General features: G+C 37.6%; 2 protein-coding genes across 16 annotated transcripts in view; both read left to right on the top strand.

The window, feature by feature from the left end:
- Positions 1-486: 486 nt before the first annotated feature.
- On the top strand, positions 487-13471 carry LOC116597089 (homeobox protein cut-like 1). Its single transcript, XM_032354341.1, has 4 exons — positions 487-607; positions 2400-2699; positions 9447-9517; positions 13155-13471. The coding sequence occupies exons 1-3, from the start codon at positions 487-489 to the stop codon at positions 9488-9490; spliced, it is 465 nt and encodes a 154-aa protein (XP_032210232.1). The 3' UTR covers positions 9491-9517; positions 13155-13471.
- Positions 2029-18755, top strand: part of GTDC1 (glycosyltransferase like domain containing 1) — a 443212-nt gene continuing 426485 nt past the window's right edge. For 6 of the 15 annotated variants that reach the window (XM_032356202.1, XM_032356203.1, XM_032356201.1 and 3 more), the window contains exon 1: positions 2030-2394. The gene's annotated coding sequence lies outside the window, so the exon portion shown is untranslated. Of the gene's footprint in view, positions 2395-18755 lie in introns of all 15 variants that reach the window. The other 9 variants (XM_032356215.1, XM_032356214.1, XM_032356216.1 and 6 more) reach the window with 6 other exon arrangements.

The following is an 18755-nucleotide window of genomic DNA, read 5'->3' on the forward strand; positions in this document are numbered from 1 at the left end:
CAGCTTGGTTTTCTATTGTTTCTAATATGAGCCTCCTGTTCTAATTCATCTGATCTCCTAACTTTTCCCCATTCTTAGCTTGTTTGTTTTCTTCCCTGTACCTTTGTTCAAGCAATCTCCTTTACACCAATCCAAATTCTCCATTTCCTTTTTCTGTCCTTGTAAGAAATCTTTCCTTAATTTACATCTATAATTTTCAGTTTAAGATTCAGATTTTATGATTGAATCCTTGGTTATTTTCCTCAGTTATTAATGGTGAATTGTTTATCTATTTGTTTTATATCTTACCTCCCCAATAATATTGTAATTTTCTTGACAATGGGGACTTCATAGTATCTGTACTCATGCACAACTCTTGGCACCTCCTAGGATGAATGTGTTTGGTTGGGACAGGCCTGGCCAGGATTGCCTGGATTATAAAGAAAAACCTTGACCAGGTGATATGGAGCTTGTGAAATAGGAATCGTGGAAACCAGTGGCACAAAAATGGCCTCTGAGAGCAATCACTTTCTAGTTAATGTCAAGTTCAATTTCACACATCTCTCAGACCCTGTAGGCAAAACTGCAAAGGCAAAGACTTCTGATGTTGAGAAACTTTGGGTAACTGGTAAGTAAGTATAAGCCAGATGCTGGCAGGTCTGTGAAACAGGAAATCTGAGCCTGAATACTGGCTTCATTTCCAATTAATCTGGGTAATATTGAGCAAACAATTTACCCTCTTTGGGCTTCAATTCTTCATTTGTAAAATATAAAGTTTAGACTCCAGATGATATTAAGGACTAGATAATTCAATTATAAAATTACATGATTCTATATCTAAAGAATGAAATGGAGGCCACAGTCTTTAGAGTTTTTCATACACTTGCTCTGTGTGATAGGATTTATTAGTTTCATGTGTAGTTAGCAACTTTGCTTTCAGCTTTTGGCATTTACACTTTTCTTTTTCCCAATTTGTGTTAAAGCAGACGGACAGATGGTTTATTAGGCTTTCACATGTTTGTAATGTTGTTGTTCAATACAACAATGGTTTTAAACTTTGAAGGTCCATGTAGAGTCCGGATTTTGTTTAGAATGGAAGATAGTTTTAACTCTTCAGTTTAAGGATAATAATGTTTACTCACATAATTTAAAACAACTTGTGGATGTAACTCCAAAGACCTAATCATTTTCCTTGATTCCTTAACTCATTTCCACATCACACCCTAACTCTTCCAAGTTGCAGTTTTAAAAGTGAAACCACCAGACTTTCAGTTACATGTACATTGTTTGCCTTCTCCTGACTCATTTAACCTACGAGCTCCTTCCAAATACAAACCCCTTTAATTCAGGATCACAGAAATCTAAATGCAGAAGGGACAAATTCCTCACTTTACAGGCAAGAAAACGAAAACTAAAAGGTCCTGGTGCTCCTTCTACTACGTAAAAAAAAAAAAAAAAAAAAAAAAAAAGTGAGGTTAGGTTGCAGAGAAAAACATCCAAAATTTGTGAATTTTAAGCTTTTAAATTTAAGAGTCAATACAGTATCCCAATGACAACGTAGAGACAACCATGCAGCTGAAAGATGGTGACCACTGCTATCGCTTTGCTTTGTGCGTTTTAATTCCTCCATGTGATTTTCTTCATCTAAGTGTGGACAAGCAATTGTTGAATAGCCAAAATGCATCTTAAGTGTGTGGAGGAGTCAGAACCGAAAGGACAGACAAACTGTAGGTAAAGGAAAGCGTGAGCCTGCTCAGAGGGAAGTTAGGACGCGGAAGCAAAGCAGACGTGAGAGCTGCAGCGCAGGTACAGGTGGAAGGGAACAGGCCGGCAACCCGCGGAGGCCCGGACGCCCCAGCAGGCCAGGGAGAGGAACGGAGGCAGGAAGAACCGGCAGGAAAACTGCAGGAGGAAGCCGAGGCCGACCTAGTGAGCAGCGAAGACCGTCCGGAAGGAAAGAGAAGGAGCCAATACGAGCTTAGAACAAGACTAGAGGGTTAGAGAAAGAGTACAAAAATCTGAAGAGGCAGAGAGGGGTATTGATGAAGAGATGGAAAGGGGGAAAGGGCGCGCGGGGCGGGGGGAGAAGTGAAGCGAAGCCCTCGGTAGGTGAGAAGAGGAGCGGGGTCCGTGAACCAACACTACTAGGCGCGCGCGGGCGGGATCCGCGCTGACTCAGGGACCCCGCGCTCCCGCCGTCCCGACCGCGCAGTGGGCGGAGTCTCAGGCGCGTGGGCGGACCAAAGGGCGGGGCCTGCGCCTGACGCGCCCGAAGGCCGCAGCGGCCGCAGGCCGGGAGGGGCGGCGGCGGCGGTGGCGGCGACGGCGGCGGCGGGGGAGGGGCACGGCGTCAGCGCGTCGCCGGCTGGGCCGCGCCGGTGGCCAGGAGGGAGAGACAAGGAGGAGGAGGAGGAGGTGAGTAGGCTCCGGGCTGGGGAGCCGCGCGGGCCGGAGGGGAGGCGGGGAGCGCGGCCCCTCCCCTTCCCTCCCCGACGCCCGCCTCGCGGGGCCGCGCGGCGCGAAGTTCCCAGAGGGGCAGTGGCGGCGGCAGCAGCAGCGACGGCGGCGGCGGCGGCGGCGGCGCGGAGAGCCGGGGGTGGGGGGGGCGGGGCTGAGGGCCGCGCGGGCGGCGCGCTTCCCGAGCGCACGCGCTGCGTTCCTCGCGCCGCCGTCCGCCTGGTCCGTGGAGCCGGGAACACCGGCCGCTGCATTTCAGTCCTGTAGGCTGGCCATTTTCTGATTTAGTTTTTTTGAGTTCTGCGCTTGGTGTGTGGTAGCTTCTAGGGACCCGGCGTGTCGCCGCCTCCTCCTGCGGCAGGCGAGGGGCGGGCTGGGGGCTCGTTACTCTCGCGCGGGGGGAAGTAGGGGTTGGCCGGAGTAGGCGGAGGGGCCTCCTGCCGACCACGGGACTGCGAGGCGGGGTCCCTCGCCACACGCGCCTCCGGGCCTTCCTGAGGGGAACCTTTGCTTTGCGGCTGTCCCCTTTATTGCTTTTACTTTCCTGCTCTCGCCAGCCCCTCGGCCTCTCGGTCAGCTGAAATGAAAGACCTCACTCGCCCCTTGCCCTATCCCTCCTGTGAGGATCGGACATACACTTATTTTGATCGTGATGCGGGCTAACTGTTCGGTGGAAAGGTTCTCTTAAGCCTTTTGAGTCTAGCCACGTACTCTGCCGCGAAGTTGCAGTACGCCACAATTTAACCTTTAGGCCTGAGGGAGTTCTCTCTCTCTCTCTCTCGCAAATACAACTTTTAGAATCTTCTGAGAACTGTACTGCATTAGATTATCTTTGAGATAATTCTTACATTAGCGCCTCGAGGCAGTGTGATGGGAGGTTCAAAGAGAAGGCTTTACACTTTTTCCTCCACCTGTATCACCGAATGAAATGGAAAACGTTGAGTTGACGGTGATTTTCCGCGAGAGGTGGGTTTCACAGCGCAGCCCTCCAGTGGTGTGGCTCACCTTGGTGGTTTGGTCCTACCCCTGTAGGACTCAGTGTAGTGCTCAGGTAAAGGAGGTGCTAAAAAGAAGTTCAGAATAATTCAGTAGAGCCATTTTATTGCATTCTGCTAGCCCGTTTAACCTTAAGCTAAAGCGTGGCAGTAGTTTCATGTAGAAACCCACAGACCTACCAAGCGCTATATTGAATTTTAATTAGTGCATCCCACGTCCGATAGGAGTAGATTCTCCTTAGCTCTCACTTTCTTATACATTTTCCTTTGGATCTTGTATTTGATGAAACAGTGTTAGTATTGAGGGTTGGAGGGGTACCTTTTGAATCATGCAACTTTCTTCGACAAACTTGTAAACTGAATAGGTAAAATCTGAACCGTGATACTGAGATAAAAATAGGAAAATGAATTTTTAGCATTATCCGTTTGAGAAGTTAAGATGGCTTCTTTACTCCTGTTTTGAAATCCTGTTGACATTTTAATCTTACATACCACAGAAGTACAGAAATTTTTTTTTTGTAAGAGACTTTCACAGTTAAATCCAACCCCATTATTTTACAGGGAGAAATTAAAGAAAGTTTCTTGAAGATTTTCAACAGGAGTTGAATAGAACTAGTTGACTTAATTAACTGAACACTTAAGTATATAATTCAGACCTCCTCAATGAATATTTTTATACCAAAATTTGTTTTGACTATGTTATTTTTTAAAAAGTCTAGTAATTACTAAATTTTATTTGTTCTTTTTTCTGACTATATGCCTTAATTTGTGTTTGGACCCATTAGATACAAATGATATAGATTATTTATAATTAGGACATGCTGTAGTTTATCAGTTGAAAACAGTACTTTCCAGGTTGTTTGAAATTAGTAATTATTTTCACTTCAAGAATGTTTGTTCATATTCTTGATTCAGATAGTCTGTTTTGATTCCAGGAGATTGGCATTTTAAAAGTCTGTGTGTTTAAGACTGTGGTGTATATAACCTTGATGTTAATGAGGAAGAAAGGTGCTCTACACATGTAGTAACTGAATTCCAGTATTCCCAGGCAGCATCACTTTTCTTAGTGGGCCTCAAATGCCGAAGTCCTGAAGTTCTTGCTAAACACCACAGTGTCTAGGCATTTAGTAAATAAATACTTTTTGGCTTCTGTGCACTTTGCTTGGTGGGGGCTTCGTGAAAGACCATATCTTACTCTCTCTCTCTTTTTTTTAAAGATTTTTATTTTTTATTTAACACAGAGAGAGAGAAATCTCAAATAGGCAGAGCAGCAGGCAGAGAGAAGAGGATGCAGGCTCCCCTCTGAGCAGAGAGCCCGATATGGGGCTCGATCCCAGGACCCTGGGACCATGACCTGAGCTGAAGGCAGAGGCTTCACCCACTGAGCCACCCAGGCACCCCAAGCCATGTCTTACTCTATCTTTGTGTGCCTAGTGTCAAGTGTAGTGGATATTCTCTAAATGCTCGTGTTCATGCTGGTCTTATGCAAACTTAAGGTAGTTGAGTGGCTGAAGGTCATGAATCATGATTTTGTAAATTTGAAATAATTTATTTCCATTTATGTGTTGAATCATATACTATATTAGGCTTAATTCCAGTATTGAAAAATGTATCAGGTAATAAATATTTCAGAAAAAATGGGGGAAAAAATTAACATTGAGGATTTTACTCTTTAACATATGTTACACTCTGTGAAATAGGGAAAATGACCATTAGTTAAATTATTTGATAGAATACTTCAGTAGAGCTAAAGTAATACAAAATTTCCGTGAAATTTTCCACTGGAGCAGTTTGACCACTATCAATTGAGTGACGCTCTAATTATTGCTGTAAGCCACATTTTAAAGTTTTGGTTTCACTTTATAAGGTGAAACATTTTTCAGCATATAGACTTTTATAAGGATCTTGACTTTTGGAGTCCAGTCTACCTTGGCAAGCTGTCCTGATAGGATATTTTAAACTGTTTTATATGGCATTCTGGTGGTATGGTAAAACAAAACAAAACAACTCAAAAACCTACTGTATTTTCTTTTTCTCTTAGGCTTATCTCCTCTTAATAGATCTCCTCTTTTGTTTATTTAAAAAAATTAACAGAGGAAAATTTTCAAGCATTTCTTTTGGAAAGTACCACCACTTCACCCTTTGAATAGCTTTGGAAAATAATGTTTGAACAAATGTAGGGCCAATTCCTTAGCATGATTCCTATTTGAATATGTAGATCATAAATAATAGCCTTCACAAAGACGTCTGTGGACTACATGCATTTTTTTCTACAACTTTATAACTGAGAACAATTGTATAGTATAGCAGGGTGTTTATTTATAGGAAGGAGATAATTTCACATGTATCATTCTGGTTCCTTGCTAGTCCCAGTCTATGTATCCTACCCACTGCCAGTTTTACCCCTTTGACCCAGTTTTTGAATTGATTTTTAAGATTTAAAATACATTAAAATCTCCATCCCCTTCCGGAGGTGGGATCTGGAATTTTTCTGGTGCCCTGAACATTCATTGCTCATGGAAGTATGGTAACTCTCCATACTGTTGGCATGTATGCAGTTTGACTAAGATTTTCATTTTTAAAGCCTTTTTACTCATCAAGAGTTTTAAAATGCATAGCATAAACATTTTAATGAGGGGTGTGTGTGAGGCATCTAGAATATTTCAATAAAGGTTTAGATGGGATTAGGATATAAATTCATTAATAAGAATCAGAGTATCTAGTCCTTTCCCCCCATACTTTTAAGGTCATACTTAAGTCATTTAAACAGATGACTTTGTTTTTGAGTATTCATTTATAAAAGTAACCAGAGAAGCAGTTCCACAGCCTTTCTTTAGTAAGTGTTAAATAGTCCATAGAGTTGATGTTTTCTTGTGTTGTTTCTTTTTGTACTCCAGATTGTACTCCAGTGGTGGACCTGAAACCTTGTCTTAACCTACTTAAGAACTCTAACCACTTGGTCATCTGACTCTCCTTGCTGTTCCCTCTTCTGCTCAGGGAGTTGGGACCTGTTCTTTTCCACAGGTGGATGGTTGGGGCTCTGTTTCAACTGAGGCAGAACTTGCAAAGCCAAGATACTATGCTACTGCCTCTAGGACTTGCACTTACTGACCCCTTATATACTGAGGATAGGCTGGCTGAGAACTGGGCTTTTTTGGCTGTTTTGATTTGAGTCCATTTTGAGGGTCAGCTTTTCATTTGCATCAGACTGTAGAACACCCTAGACTTCATCCAGTCATCACTTAGATCCCTTTCCTGTCTGTGTAGCTGTTCGATTCTTTGCCTTCTTAGCTGAGTCATATAGTTGGTGATTTTTATCTCCTGAGTTCAGTGGTAGCTAATCATTTTCAGGTGTTTGATTTTCTACCCATGTCTTCTCAGCTTTCATTTGACCAAGGAGCTGTTGTACTTTTCCATAGCATATTTGTTCATTATTTGTCTTTCCTTCTGGACTGTAACCAGTATTGAGACTGAATCTGTGCTTTTCCTGGTGGTTTCCTCGCACTCAGTATAGTGCCTGGCACATAGCAGGTGGTAAATAAATATTAATTAATATAAAATTCATCCTATCAGTCCATTATCAGTGTGGAAAATCATTGTTCATTTGGAAATTTAGATTTCATAAAAGAAGTTTAGACATTTCATCACCATCATTAGGACTACAGTCTGTGTATTATAAGTTATAAGCAAATCCATTTAAAAAATAGCTTCATCAGTCATCCGGGAGGGCATTTATTTCAGAAGAAAAGGTATATAATTTTCACTATGTATTTTTAGATGTTGCACATTTCAGTTTTTCTTGAGTTTGATTAACATGTGTATATAATATTTCTTACACATTGAAGTTTTATGGCACTATAAAGAAGTGAGTTTAATTGCCCTCTTTTTGTTCATTAGTAATTATATACTAAAGAGTAAATTCTCATTAAAAGGCTCTTAAATGCCTGCTCATAAAAAAGAGAGACCTCTTTGATTTTGTTGTCCATACAATCCTACTTATTGTTTTGAGGCAAGTCATCAAACTCTTCAGTAGTCTAAACCTTTAATTTGGTTTCAGAACAGTAGTCAGTCATGTATTGAATACCCAAATTACCATGTCTTTAACAAGTAATGCAAACACTCTGTATTAACAAGGTAATGACCATAACTTTTCTTGTAGAAATTCTCGTGCTAATTTTTTTAAAGAGGACTTATTGAACTAAATTTCTTGTGAAGGCCAAAATCTCATACATTTAATGATAGTGGAGTGTATGTGTTTGTGTAGAGAGGAAGGGATGGTATTTTTTTGTAGTGGTATTTTTAAGTGGACAGTTTACTAATTATGTTGAGGTAACATTTTACAACTCTAAAAGGAAAACTTCAATTATCTGAATGAAATGAGGTACATGAAATTAATTCAGATAAATGGGGGAATCCTTAGTGTAAATGATGCATGGCAAGAGACATGACCTCAATCTTGATTTTTTTTTTCTATATATCTGTCAGCTGCTTTTACATTACTAGATTGTGATTCTTTTTCTATGATGGGAGGAGGTAAAATTTGCTCTGTAGTTTTTTTGTTTTTTTTCCCCCTTGCCATAAAGGGAATCCAGAATGTGGTATTCTGTGACAAGTATAATTGCTCATCTCTTGCCTGTGCTGCCCTGCCCTTTTAGGTGGTATACCACAGCCTTCCATTTTGTCACCTTCCTGTCAAATGTCAGATGTGTGTGTGCGGATTCCTTGAGAATACAGTTTGTTTGAAACTAAAACCACAGTCTTCTGTCCAATCACAAGATGTTTATCCTTCCTAAAAGTTGAGTTACTTCAAGTTAAGATGAATCTGTCCCCTTAGGGTTTAATATTAAGAAGTATCTAATGATGTAGGACCTTAAAATAGCAATAAACACTGGGGCAGAACCCCTGGCTTTTATGGATCCTTACTTGAAATGACAGTTTTGCTGATTGATTAGAGTTTAGGAAAGCTTTAGGAAACTGATTTCTGCTGTCATTTACTATATTTTCAGTATTCCTGGTCTCCTGGCATCTGAGAACTGTTGTGTAAAGAGTAGTCTTTGTATCTGTGATGACATTTTCCCCTAGGCATTTTTTTGTTTTGTTTTTAAACAGAGGTGGGGTTATCTCAGCTATAGAGGTGTGTGCTGCCACCTATTCTTTTTTTCTCATTACCTGTTGATGTTTTACCTACAGCACCTGAGAATGGGTCTCTATTTTCAGCCTGTATCATCTTCCTTTTTGTCTCTTGGTCTTTGAGAGACAAGATGATTCATATCTTGATTGCCTTGGGCAAAGTGGATATGATATCAGCAAGCTCTGTATCCAGACCTTGTGAGCAATTCCTAGGTCATTGCCCGAGACTTTCTTAAATACATGCAGGCAGTGTGATTGAAGAGTTTAGGCTTCAGGGTCAGTCCAGACTGATTTCAGTCCTCTACCATTTATGAACAGCATGCTTTGGGGGAAGTTAGTTTTCTGGGTTTCACTTTCCTTAGAATAATCTTAGCTGGATTGATTTGTTGTCCTATGCAGATAAGTGTTTAGTGAGTTTGTGAACTGTCTACCTAGATCATGGGCTATTTTAAAAGAAAGTAGGTTTTGTTCTATTTGAAGACAGAGATAATCAAAATAGTAAAAAAAAATTACAAATAGCAGTCTTGCTTAGTTGAGATTACAACTATGTAGGACTTGGAACCATTGAATTATTTATATATACAGGGTATTCTCATGTGACATAGGCAAAATATGTAGCGTACTTGTTGAATTAAGACAGACTTGGATGATCAACCACTTGGATAACCTTGGGCAGGGAACTTGCCCTTCTTGACTCAGTTTTCTTCTGTAAAATGGGTAATAAAAGTGTCAAGAATAATAAAGGGTGAAAAAAGGTTAGTAAGTCATTATAAAGGCTTAAGAGATGAAGTAAGTAAAGAAAATACTTAGTAATGCCTGAATCCATAAATACTGATAGCTGTTATTGTGACCACAAACAAGTTACTTCCCCTTTCTCTACCTCAGGTGTCTTCCTCAGTAGCATGAATGTTATCAGAGAACTAAGATAGTTATGAGGATTTAATGAGGTAATACATGTAAGTGCTCATTATATGTTAATTGGTATTGTTACATTATTAATACAGTTTCAGAATGAATTGGACCAATTTTGAGTTAAAATCAAGGAATTTGTACAGATATTTAATACTTTTTTTAATATAATTCTTATGTTGGGGAATATTTATTATGTATTTGGAGATGGCAAATTATCATTTATAGCTTTTAGTGTTTCCTTAAGATAATGGTTCTTAAATTGTGATGTGCAGACCCATATAGGTCACAAGAGCCTTTAAGGGGATCTGTGAGTTTCAAACTATTTTCATAGTAATGCTTTTTGCTATTTCCACTACTTTGACATTTGCCTTGCTGATACTAAAGCAATGGTGGGCAAAACTGTGGACATCTTAGTACATATGAAATCTCAATGGCACAAAACTTTACTAGTAATCATTGTATTCTTTACTACCATGCTTTTCTAGTAAAAAACAAAACAAAACAGAAATGCCAGTTTCACTGAAGAATGTCATTGATGAAGCAGTAAAAACAATTTTATTAAATCTTAATCCTTCAGTATACTTTGTTTTAATATTCTTTGTGATGAGGTAGGAAATATGCAAAAAACATTTTTTTGCTGTATATCCAGAGTACGTTGGTTGATCTAAGGAAAACCCTTCTGTGATTTTTTTTTTTGAGTTGCAAGCTGAGTCATATTTTACATGAAGCATCATTTTTACGTATAATAATGACTACCAAATTATGATCATTTAGACTTAGGTATTTGGCAGTCATTTTCTTGAAAATGAACAAAGCAGGTCTGCCACTTCGGGGAAAACAACTGATAATCTTTGTTGCCAATGATAAAATTTGAGATTTCAAGTGAAAATTAAAATTTTGGAAAACTTTTATCACCTGCTGTGCCCTTGACAGCTTCCCAATACTTCAAGTTTTTTCTGATGAGATGGGTGGTGATATTAATGAAAGTGAGGTTTTGCTGTGATATTAATTAATTAATTATGTCAAAATTTGGAATATAAACATAGTGTAAGACACCAATATTTTCAAAGCAATCAGTGTTATAAAATTGTGGGTAAAAGACCCTTACAAAAAGCAAGTAACAGAGAAACAGATAGTTTCTGTGATAATAGGTTCTGTATAATAGATGACTGTTAAACTCCTACTTGTCAAGTTTTGGTGTAGTATCAAAGAAGTATGTTCACATTTATCTGAAAAGGCTATAAATATTAACATATAATTCCTTTTTTCATATCACAACAGATTGAATATAGAAGCAGGTACAAGAATTCATCTGTCTTCTATTAGACATCCAAGAAATTTACTTTTTTTTTTTTTTAGGAAAGTACTTTTTCATAACGTATGTTATTTGTCATATTAAACATGTCATAAAATTTTAAAATGAGTTAATGTTTACATTTTCTCATTTAATTTCTAATACAGTAAATATTAATAATTATGACTCACATTAACTAGAATTTTCAAGAGTTCTCAGTATTTGAGGATACAAAGGAGTCCTTTTACTAAAAAGTGTGAACTGTCCCCTAAAGGGAAGGAGACTAGATTTGTCAAATGAGTAAAGTTCTGAAGTTTTTAATCTTCTGAGTATTCCTTTGGAATATGGACTGCATGCGTCTACTTTTTTTTCCTGGTAATAAGGGTATGTTGCTGTACTCTGTCATTCCCCAAGTAGGCATAGGGTTCCTATATGTATTGTTGAAGATTTCATTTTTATTTAAGATTGATGCTACCTATGTGGTTGCTACTCAGAATTAAAATATGGTTAATGGTCATTTCAGTCAGCCTCTTCATTTTTGATACTACGCATTTGTGTTAGAACTGTTTATGCAATTTTCAGAGTTGTTCACCGTGGCATTCTATTTCAGGATTATAGTGAAATTCACTTTGCTGAAAATAAATTGCCATTTTCTTTGAAGTCTTTACGTGAGGCTAATCTGTCTTGCCATAAAGTCTTCCTGACATTTCACAGCTATTTTTTAGTACAGTCAGTCTACAACTTATGAATGTGTTTGTAAATTAATTATTTGCAGCAATACAATATGAATTACAGATTAGTTCTGTAGTACCACTAATAGTAGCCTCATTGTGGACTATTGACATGTTTTTTGGGGGGAATTATATTTTCAGTGCTAGAAATCTAACCAAATACATTTCTCCACTGTAGTCAGATAGTGGCAAGAAACCCTTCTTTTTCCCTTACAATAGAACTGGGGTTGTTAAAGCTTTGATTGAAGCAAGACAGACAGTCTGAGGCAGTGTTCAAGAAACACAGATATTTTGAGCACTCCAAGTGGGTAAAGGGTAATGGATAGCACTCTCAGATGAAGCAGATCTAGAAACTTTGGGCTAACTAGGCGATGATGAAAGGAAAAAAGGGAAGGAATATTCTGATTCCTGCTTGGGGTGAATATATTCACTTTTGGGGCAATTGCTAAAAAGTATGAGATGCTTTAACATGGATATTTCTAGGATGGGAAATCCATCTATATAGAGGTTTGTCTTGTGCTCTTATGATTGGTTATTGTATGAACTGAGCTCAAGAAACAGAATGAAGGTTCAGTTGGGCAGGTTAATAAACTCATGGGTTTGTAGTATATGAGTTTGCATGTAAAAGGAAATCTGTGATTCCAGGAGCATTCATGATCAGGAGGAGTAGTGGAGGTTGGAAGAATGTTGGAATATGAAAACTGTCCACGGGGCCCAAACAAATTCATGTTACAGGATGCTTGTTAATAAAGCAGGGGTGGAACTAGCTATCAGCCAGCACAGATCGGTCAATGACTACTGTGACTCAGTGTACTACTCTAGGATCTCTAGCGGGAAATAGAGAATTTTAAGACTGGTATTAGTGCAGAAAGCTTGTTATGGAGAATGGTTAATATAAAGCAGAAATCCAGAACCAGGAGAACTTAGGGATACAGAAGAGGCCAGTGTTGTAGAAGTATTTGATTTTGAAACTGAGCTTCTTGCCTTCTTCCTGCCCAAGGGTGATAATTGATTCCTTGGATTGAGGCAAGGCTGAGCCAAAGTGGAAAGCAAAGTAACTACAGCTGTCTACACTGGAATGACAGACCTACCCAGAAATACTTTTTAAAACAAATATATGAAAGTAAGGGAAGGGAACAACTGGGTCATTGCACCTCAGGTTCTTGATAGACACTAGGTGTCCTATTAACCTACCTACTTGATATCCTCTAGATCAGGGGTTGGCAAACTTTTTTTTTTTTTAAAGCACCAGAGAGTAAAGATACTCCTTTTTATGGGTCATTTAGTTGATGTTGCACCTACTTAAGCAAGTCTGCCATTATAGCATGAAAGCAGACATAGAGAATGCATAGTTGTGGTTCCAATAAAATCTTATTTGTGGAGACTGAAATTGAATTTCATGTAATTTCACATGTCACAAAGTATTAAGTCTTTAAAAAAATTTTTTTTCAACCATTTATAGTTTTAAAATCTATTCTTAGATCATAGCCATGATCTAAGAATAGGTAGTAGGCTGAATTTTGGTTCATGGACTGTAGTTTGCTGACCCTTGTTATAGTCAAATAAATCACTGTCAGTTATAATGCTGAAAGCTTAGCATTACTGAAATAGATATCTCTAGGACAATGCTGTTGGTGACACTGTCTTGTTTTATAGGTGACACTGATGATAAAAATCCCTTCAAGAATTTAGATGTGACATCTGCAGCAGGTTCAAATCTCTCAGCTATAAGACAAACTGGATACTTCGTAAAGATTTTCATCTGTTATGCACAGAGCCAAAATCCGTTACTGAAATTGTCTGGGTGAGCTGCCTGCTGGGTCCAGTGATGCACTAGTAGACAAAGAAGTTGAAAGAGAAGGATGGCATGTTCTTTGGATGACTGGCAGATTGTGACACCAAAATGGCATCAAGCCCTACTATGATTCCAAGGACTTCATGATTAAATAAATATTGATTTTTTTTTTAATTTCTATTTTTTGGTTGGGAGGGCATAGTTGAAGTAAATTTGATCTTTACTTGGGGAATGTGTAATGTTTTATCATTCCATGATGATACATGGTAATTGCTTGGTAATCAAACTTCAAAGGTTCTGTCTATATGGAACTTACGTAGTTACCACCTTTTAGTGTTGGATTCTTTTACTTTAAGGGAACTATGGTAAAGAAAAACATCTGTTGAAACTAAAGAAAATTAACCTAAAAAGGTTAATTTAAAGACTTAATCATTTTTATAAGAAAGTTTTTGCTTTGGGGGATTTCTTGAAATTTTGCTGTCCTACAGCATATATAAAATATGTTTCTAGGGTGCCTGGGTGGCTCATTCGGTTAAGTGTCTGACTGTTGATTTCAGCTCAGGGCATGATCTCAAGGTTATGAGATTGAGCCCTGTGTCGGGCTCACATTGGGCTTGAAGCCTGCTTGAGATTCTCTCCTCTCCCTCTGCCCCTCACTCCCTCTCATCCTCCCATCCCCCCAAAAAACTCTGTTTGCAAAAATCTACTGTACCCAGAATTTTCCAAGAAAACATTTTTTTGTGTAGGCTCTTGAATTCAACAGTCAAAAACACACTATATAATACTAGGTGCATAGAACAGTTGAATTAAAAAATTAATATCTTAGGACCTGTTAACTAAATTCACTTAAAATGATTTAGAGAGCAGGTGTGAATTCAAAATAAACCTGTATTTTCTAAGCCACTGAATCACAAGAAAACTGGAACATCAAAGTAGTCTCTGAACCAAATCAATATTTTATTTGGTTAGAGCTGCTGCTTTTAGTATATGTCTGTTTATTCCAGTTGTAGAGGATTTGAAAGCAGTTCTGGGAAATGAAGTGGGTGGATTTTCAATGTTGAATCCCCTCCCCTTTTTTTTCCAGTGAATCTTCAACATTTTTTTTTAATCTTAGCATTCAACAAAAACTCTGGCATCCCAGTATATAAAACATAGATTACATTTTATATAGTTCATGTAGCTCATCAACAAACAGAAAAAGATTCCCTCATGACTTACCTTGAAAGCTGTTCAGGGCATATATTATTCAGGGCATATACTGTTTTATTCAAGGCATACACTATTCAATTTGTCAGTGTGCCACTGCCACTACTGCCAGAGTGCAATGCAACTAACATAGCCATCCTGCTAGGAAAAAGATCTGTGGGTTGCTGAGTAGTGGAAGTTACACACATCTAATTTACAAGTCAGATTAGAGATCAGAATCAGACGATAGCTTTATGTGGAATTGATTTCATTTCATGGTTTTTAAGCTATTTTTTCATTGAAAGCAGTGTCTATAACTGAAAGACAGGTGTGGTGTAGCATTTGAATGCCTTAAACTCTTGAATCTGGAATGAAAGGGATATTCTTGTAGATGCTCAGATCTTAGAACTCAGGGATTTTAAAATAAAATGCTCTTGTCATCCATTTATGGTGCCATAATTAAACTGCCCTATGGATTTTATTTGGGTTAATATTAATTTTGGAAAACTTTGCCATTGTCAGATATGAGGCACTTTAGGTAAGACAGTTGTGTGTGTGTGTAAGTAAGTACCAAACAGCTTTTTACCTTATAAATTAGACATATCTAATAAAAATTATGTGTGGGTTTAACACTGATAACCCATTCAAATAAGGAATTCCACTGTGGCCTTCTGGAAACCTATGAGGGGGAACACTATAAATAGCAGTTTTTTTCAAATCAGACTTTTTAAAAAATACATGGAAGAATGCATAATCATAGCTTGATAGGTTGCAGTTACTCTTAATTTACCTGTTCTTATTGAAATTGAGCAGACGTGTCATAAAAATATTAAAAAAGTTCATTGCAGAAAAGGTGCTTTTGGAATTTGAGAATATAGTGGCAAAAAAAAAAAAGTGTTAATCTTTTAGATTGAACCAGTAATTCATTTATTTGAGTGTAATCAGGAGAAGAAAATCCAGGTGTTTAAAACTAGCTTTGTATCAGTGGTTAACATTATGTTTAGTTTTATTCTCCCTCAATCCCCATATGATAAGTTCTCATGAATGGGTTTCTGAGATAAAACATTCAGATTTAGAGGGTTTTGAGAATTCATCCATTACATTATTTTTATCCACTGGTTGTTTCACATAGGACCTGTTTGTGATATTTACAGGACATGAGGAAGACTGTGATTCTGGCTTTCGTGGACTTCAGAAAAAACTTTGAAGAAAGATTAATGCCAGGTTAGGATGTAGTAGGCATATACTACTGTGTTAATTTTAGTAGAGCAATGACTATTTAGATGGATCCTTCCCATGTTGCCTTGGCCCCTAACTTCATAATCCACTGGCTAAAGCTGCTTTTCGTTAAGGCAAGTGAGAGGCAATTTTATGAATGGAGAAAGTGAGGCTATTCTAGACATTGGGAAACTAGTGGAATGTAAGGGGAGAATGAGATTGTAAATATGATAGGCAACAAGATCATAGATGAATGCTCTGTTTTTGGATTGACAAGGGTGCTAGAGGAAAGGTATCAGTAGAGTAGAGTGGTTTATTATGTACTCTTTATTGAAAGCCTCCTGTTTAGTAGGTCTTGACTAAGATACTTTGCCTCAGTTTTAATTCTTTCCATAACCTTGAAAGCAAGTGCAATTATCCCAGTTTCCTGATGAGGAAAGATACTAAGGGGTATATCCAAGGTCTTAGAAGTAAAAATAGAGTCCCACATTGTGTCTTACATTGTATAGAGGCCTTTTCTGTCCAGTTATTGTCTGATAAATGAAGAAATAATAAGTAATCTGAAAGACCAGCATATAGTATGGGAAGATTTTAGGGTTAATGGCTTTTAACATAAATGACTCCATGTTGGTGTTGTGGAAGGTCATTGGAGCCTCCTTGGAAAGCATTGAGACAGTACATTTGCAAATATTGTATCTGGACTCTAGAATGCCAACTAATGGGTTACCTTTAATATTAGTGTAGTATTGTATAGCTGTGTTTTCAAATGTAAGTGATGTCATGATACAAAATCTGTATATGAAAGGTGGGTGGTAATGAGCTGCCACAGTAACTAACACAGATAAGCTGGATTGGATTAACTTCAGATAGAATGTATACAAAAGTGTTTCAAAGAGGGTTGGTTTAAGCAGTCTGATTTAGTCTAAGGCGACAAACAATTTGGGGTGTTGGGAAAAACAGTGGAAAAAAGTCACGAATCCCATTAAAATGAGCACCATGGGTGTTTACAGGCTTTACAAGTAGACCTGGACAGCCCATAACCAAGCATCATCTGCTTGGAAAGGACACATTCAGTCACTTGGTTAGGAACAGTGCCTTAGCAGCAGTATTTTTCAATGAATAAAAGACAACAGTGGTAGGGCTTTGGAGTCAAACTATCCAACTTTTTTCAGGTATAGGGTAAAATCATAAGGAATCTTTGCCTTTGTCATTCATTGGTAATTTAGGAGGTTAAAAAAAAAAAAAAAAAAGGCACAGCCAAGATGGCAGCATTGTCAAGTAGCTTAAGTATGAGTACTTTGGGCACCTTGGTGAAGAATGTGGTATTGAAGACAGGAAAAAAGTGGTTGAAATTATTGAACTCAAGATGTTAGAATGCAAAATAATTTAATTGCTTGAAAATACAGGGAAAAAAGTAGGAAATAAAAAACAAAGGGCAAGAATTAAGGAGGGCTCTTTGAGAGTAAAGTGGTTGTATAATATTCCTACAGTTTTTAGTCAGGGGGAAAAATTGGTGAGAGAGATCAGGAAAGTGATTTAGAAATAGGTGTTACTGAATTAGGGAAGTAAGCTCCTCAAAGATTGTTAGTAGGCAGAGAAAATACGGGGTAGCTGTGTTTTCAAATGTAAGTGATGTCATGATACAAATGACATTTGTATCATTTTCCCCAAAGTGATATTTAACATGAAGTTGCATTCATATTTTATGATAGCCAAAAGTGACCACCTGTTTTAGGTCATTTGACCTCCCAAGAAAAGGCATGCTGATTACTACCATTCATTCTGTGAAAGCTAATGAATGTTTCTATAGGCTAAAATTATCCATGTACCTGTGACAGTGGGTAAACACTTTGGACTTCGATTTGGGTTTTAGAAGCTTTTTTTTTTTTTAAGAAGTATTTACTACATTTTCAGCATTCACTAAGGGATTAACATTTTACATTAGCTGGTTATCTTTGGCATAACTATGGTATCAGATGTGATTTAAGTCACCTTTATTGGGTATAATTTGTATACAAAAATGTACTCATTTTTAAGTTAGTAAATGAAGTTAAACTGATGAATTTTGACATATATATCTACCCATATAATTACCCCTCCCCATTCAAGATACAGAACATTTAAAATCCCCTAAAACTGCCCATATACCTCTTTCAGTCAGTCCGTCCTTCTCCTCACTGAAGACAACTAGTTTGCAGTTTTTATTTTCCTTAGATTGGGGAACTTTTTCTTGAAATTTACCTGGATTCATAGAGTATATACTGTTTTGTGTCTGGCTTCTTTTCCTCAACATAGTAGTTTGGAGATTCATCCATATGTGTATTAGTGGTTCATTCTGTTTTGCTGCTGAGTAATGTTATGTTTTACTGCACTTTGTTTATCCATTATTTTGTTAATAGACATTTGAATTTTTTCCCCTTGTTTTTGACTATTGTGAGTAAAGCTGCTTGCATAAAAAAGGTTCTTCTATGAGTCTTTTTGTGGGCAGTATGTTTTAATTTCTTTTGGTTAAATTCCTAAGAGTGGAATTGTTCTGTCATAGGATTGGTATATGTTTTAACTTTAGAAGCGTGTATATAATTTTATATGTGTAACTTTTCCAAACTCACACCATTCACAGCATGCATTTTTATTTCATATCTGTAAATCTTTGTACTTTGTACTAGTTGAGGATACTGGTTTGTACTAAATGGTTTCTCTAAGCAGAGAGCTTTCTGGAATATTTTTCATGTAGTAATTGAAATCTAGTAAATAGTTTTATGATATATTTATTTTTTTAAAAATCATAAGTTACAGTGTATCTAATATTGACTTAAGTAGATTTGTAATTATCAACTTGGTTTGTTGTGCAGAATTCTAAATTTTCATTTCTTCATAGATAGCATATGTTTGAATTTTGAAGTGTGCATTCTTCATTTTATGTAGTGGCTCTTCATTAAATATATATATATATATAATTAAATGAGATGTTTGATATATGAATAATAAACTAATCTACTAAGGTAAAATTTAAATGACCAAATGAGGAATCTCTTTCCTTTTTCTTGATCTCTTTTGTC

Source organism: Mustela erminea, chromosome 8 (genome assembly GCF_009829155.1).
Source record: "Mustela erminea isolate mMusErm1 chromosome 8, mMusErm1.Pri, whole genome shotgun sequence".
NCBI lineage: Eukaryota > Metazoa > Chordata > Mammalia > Carnivora > Mustelidae > Mustela > Mustela erminea.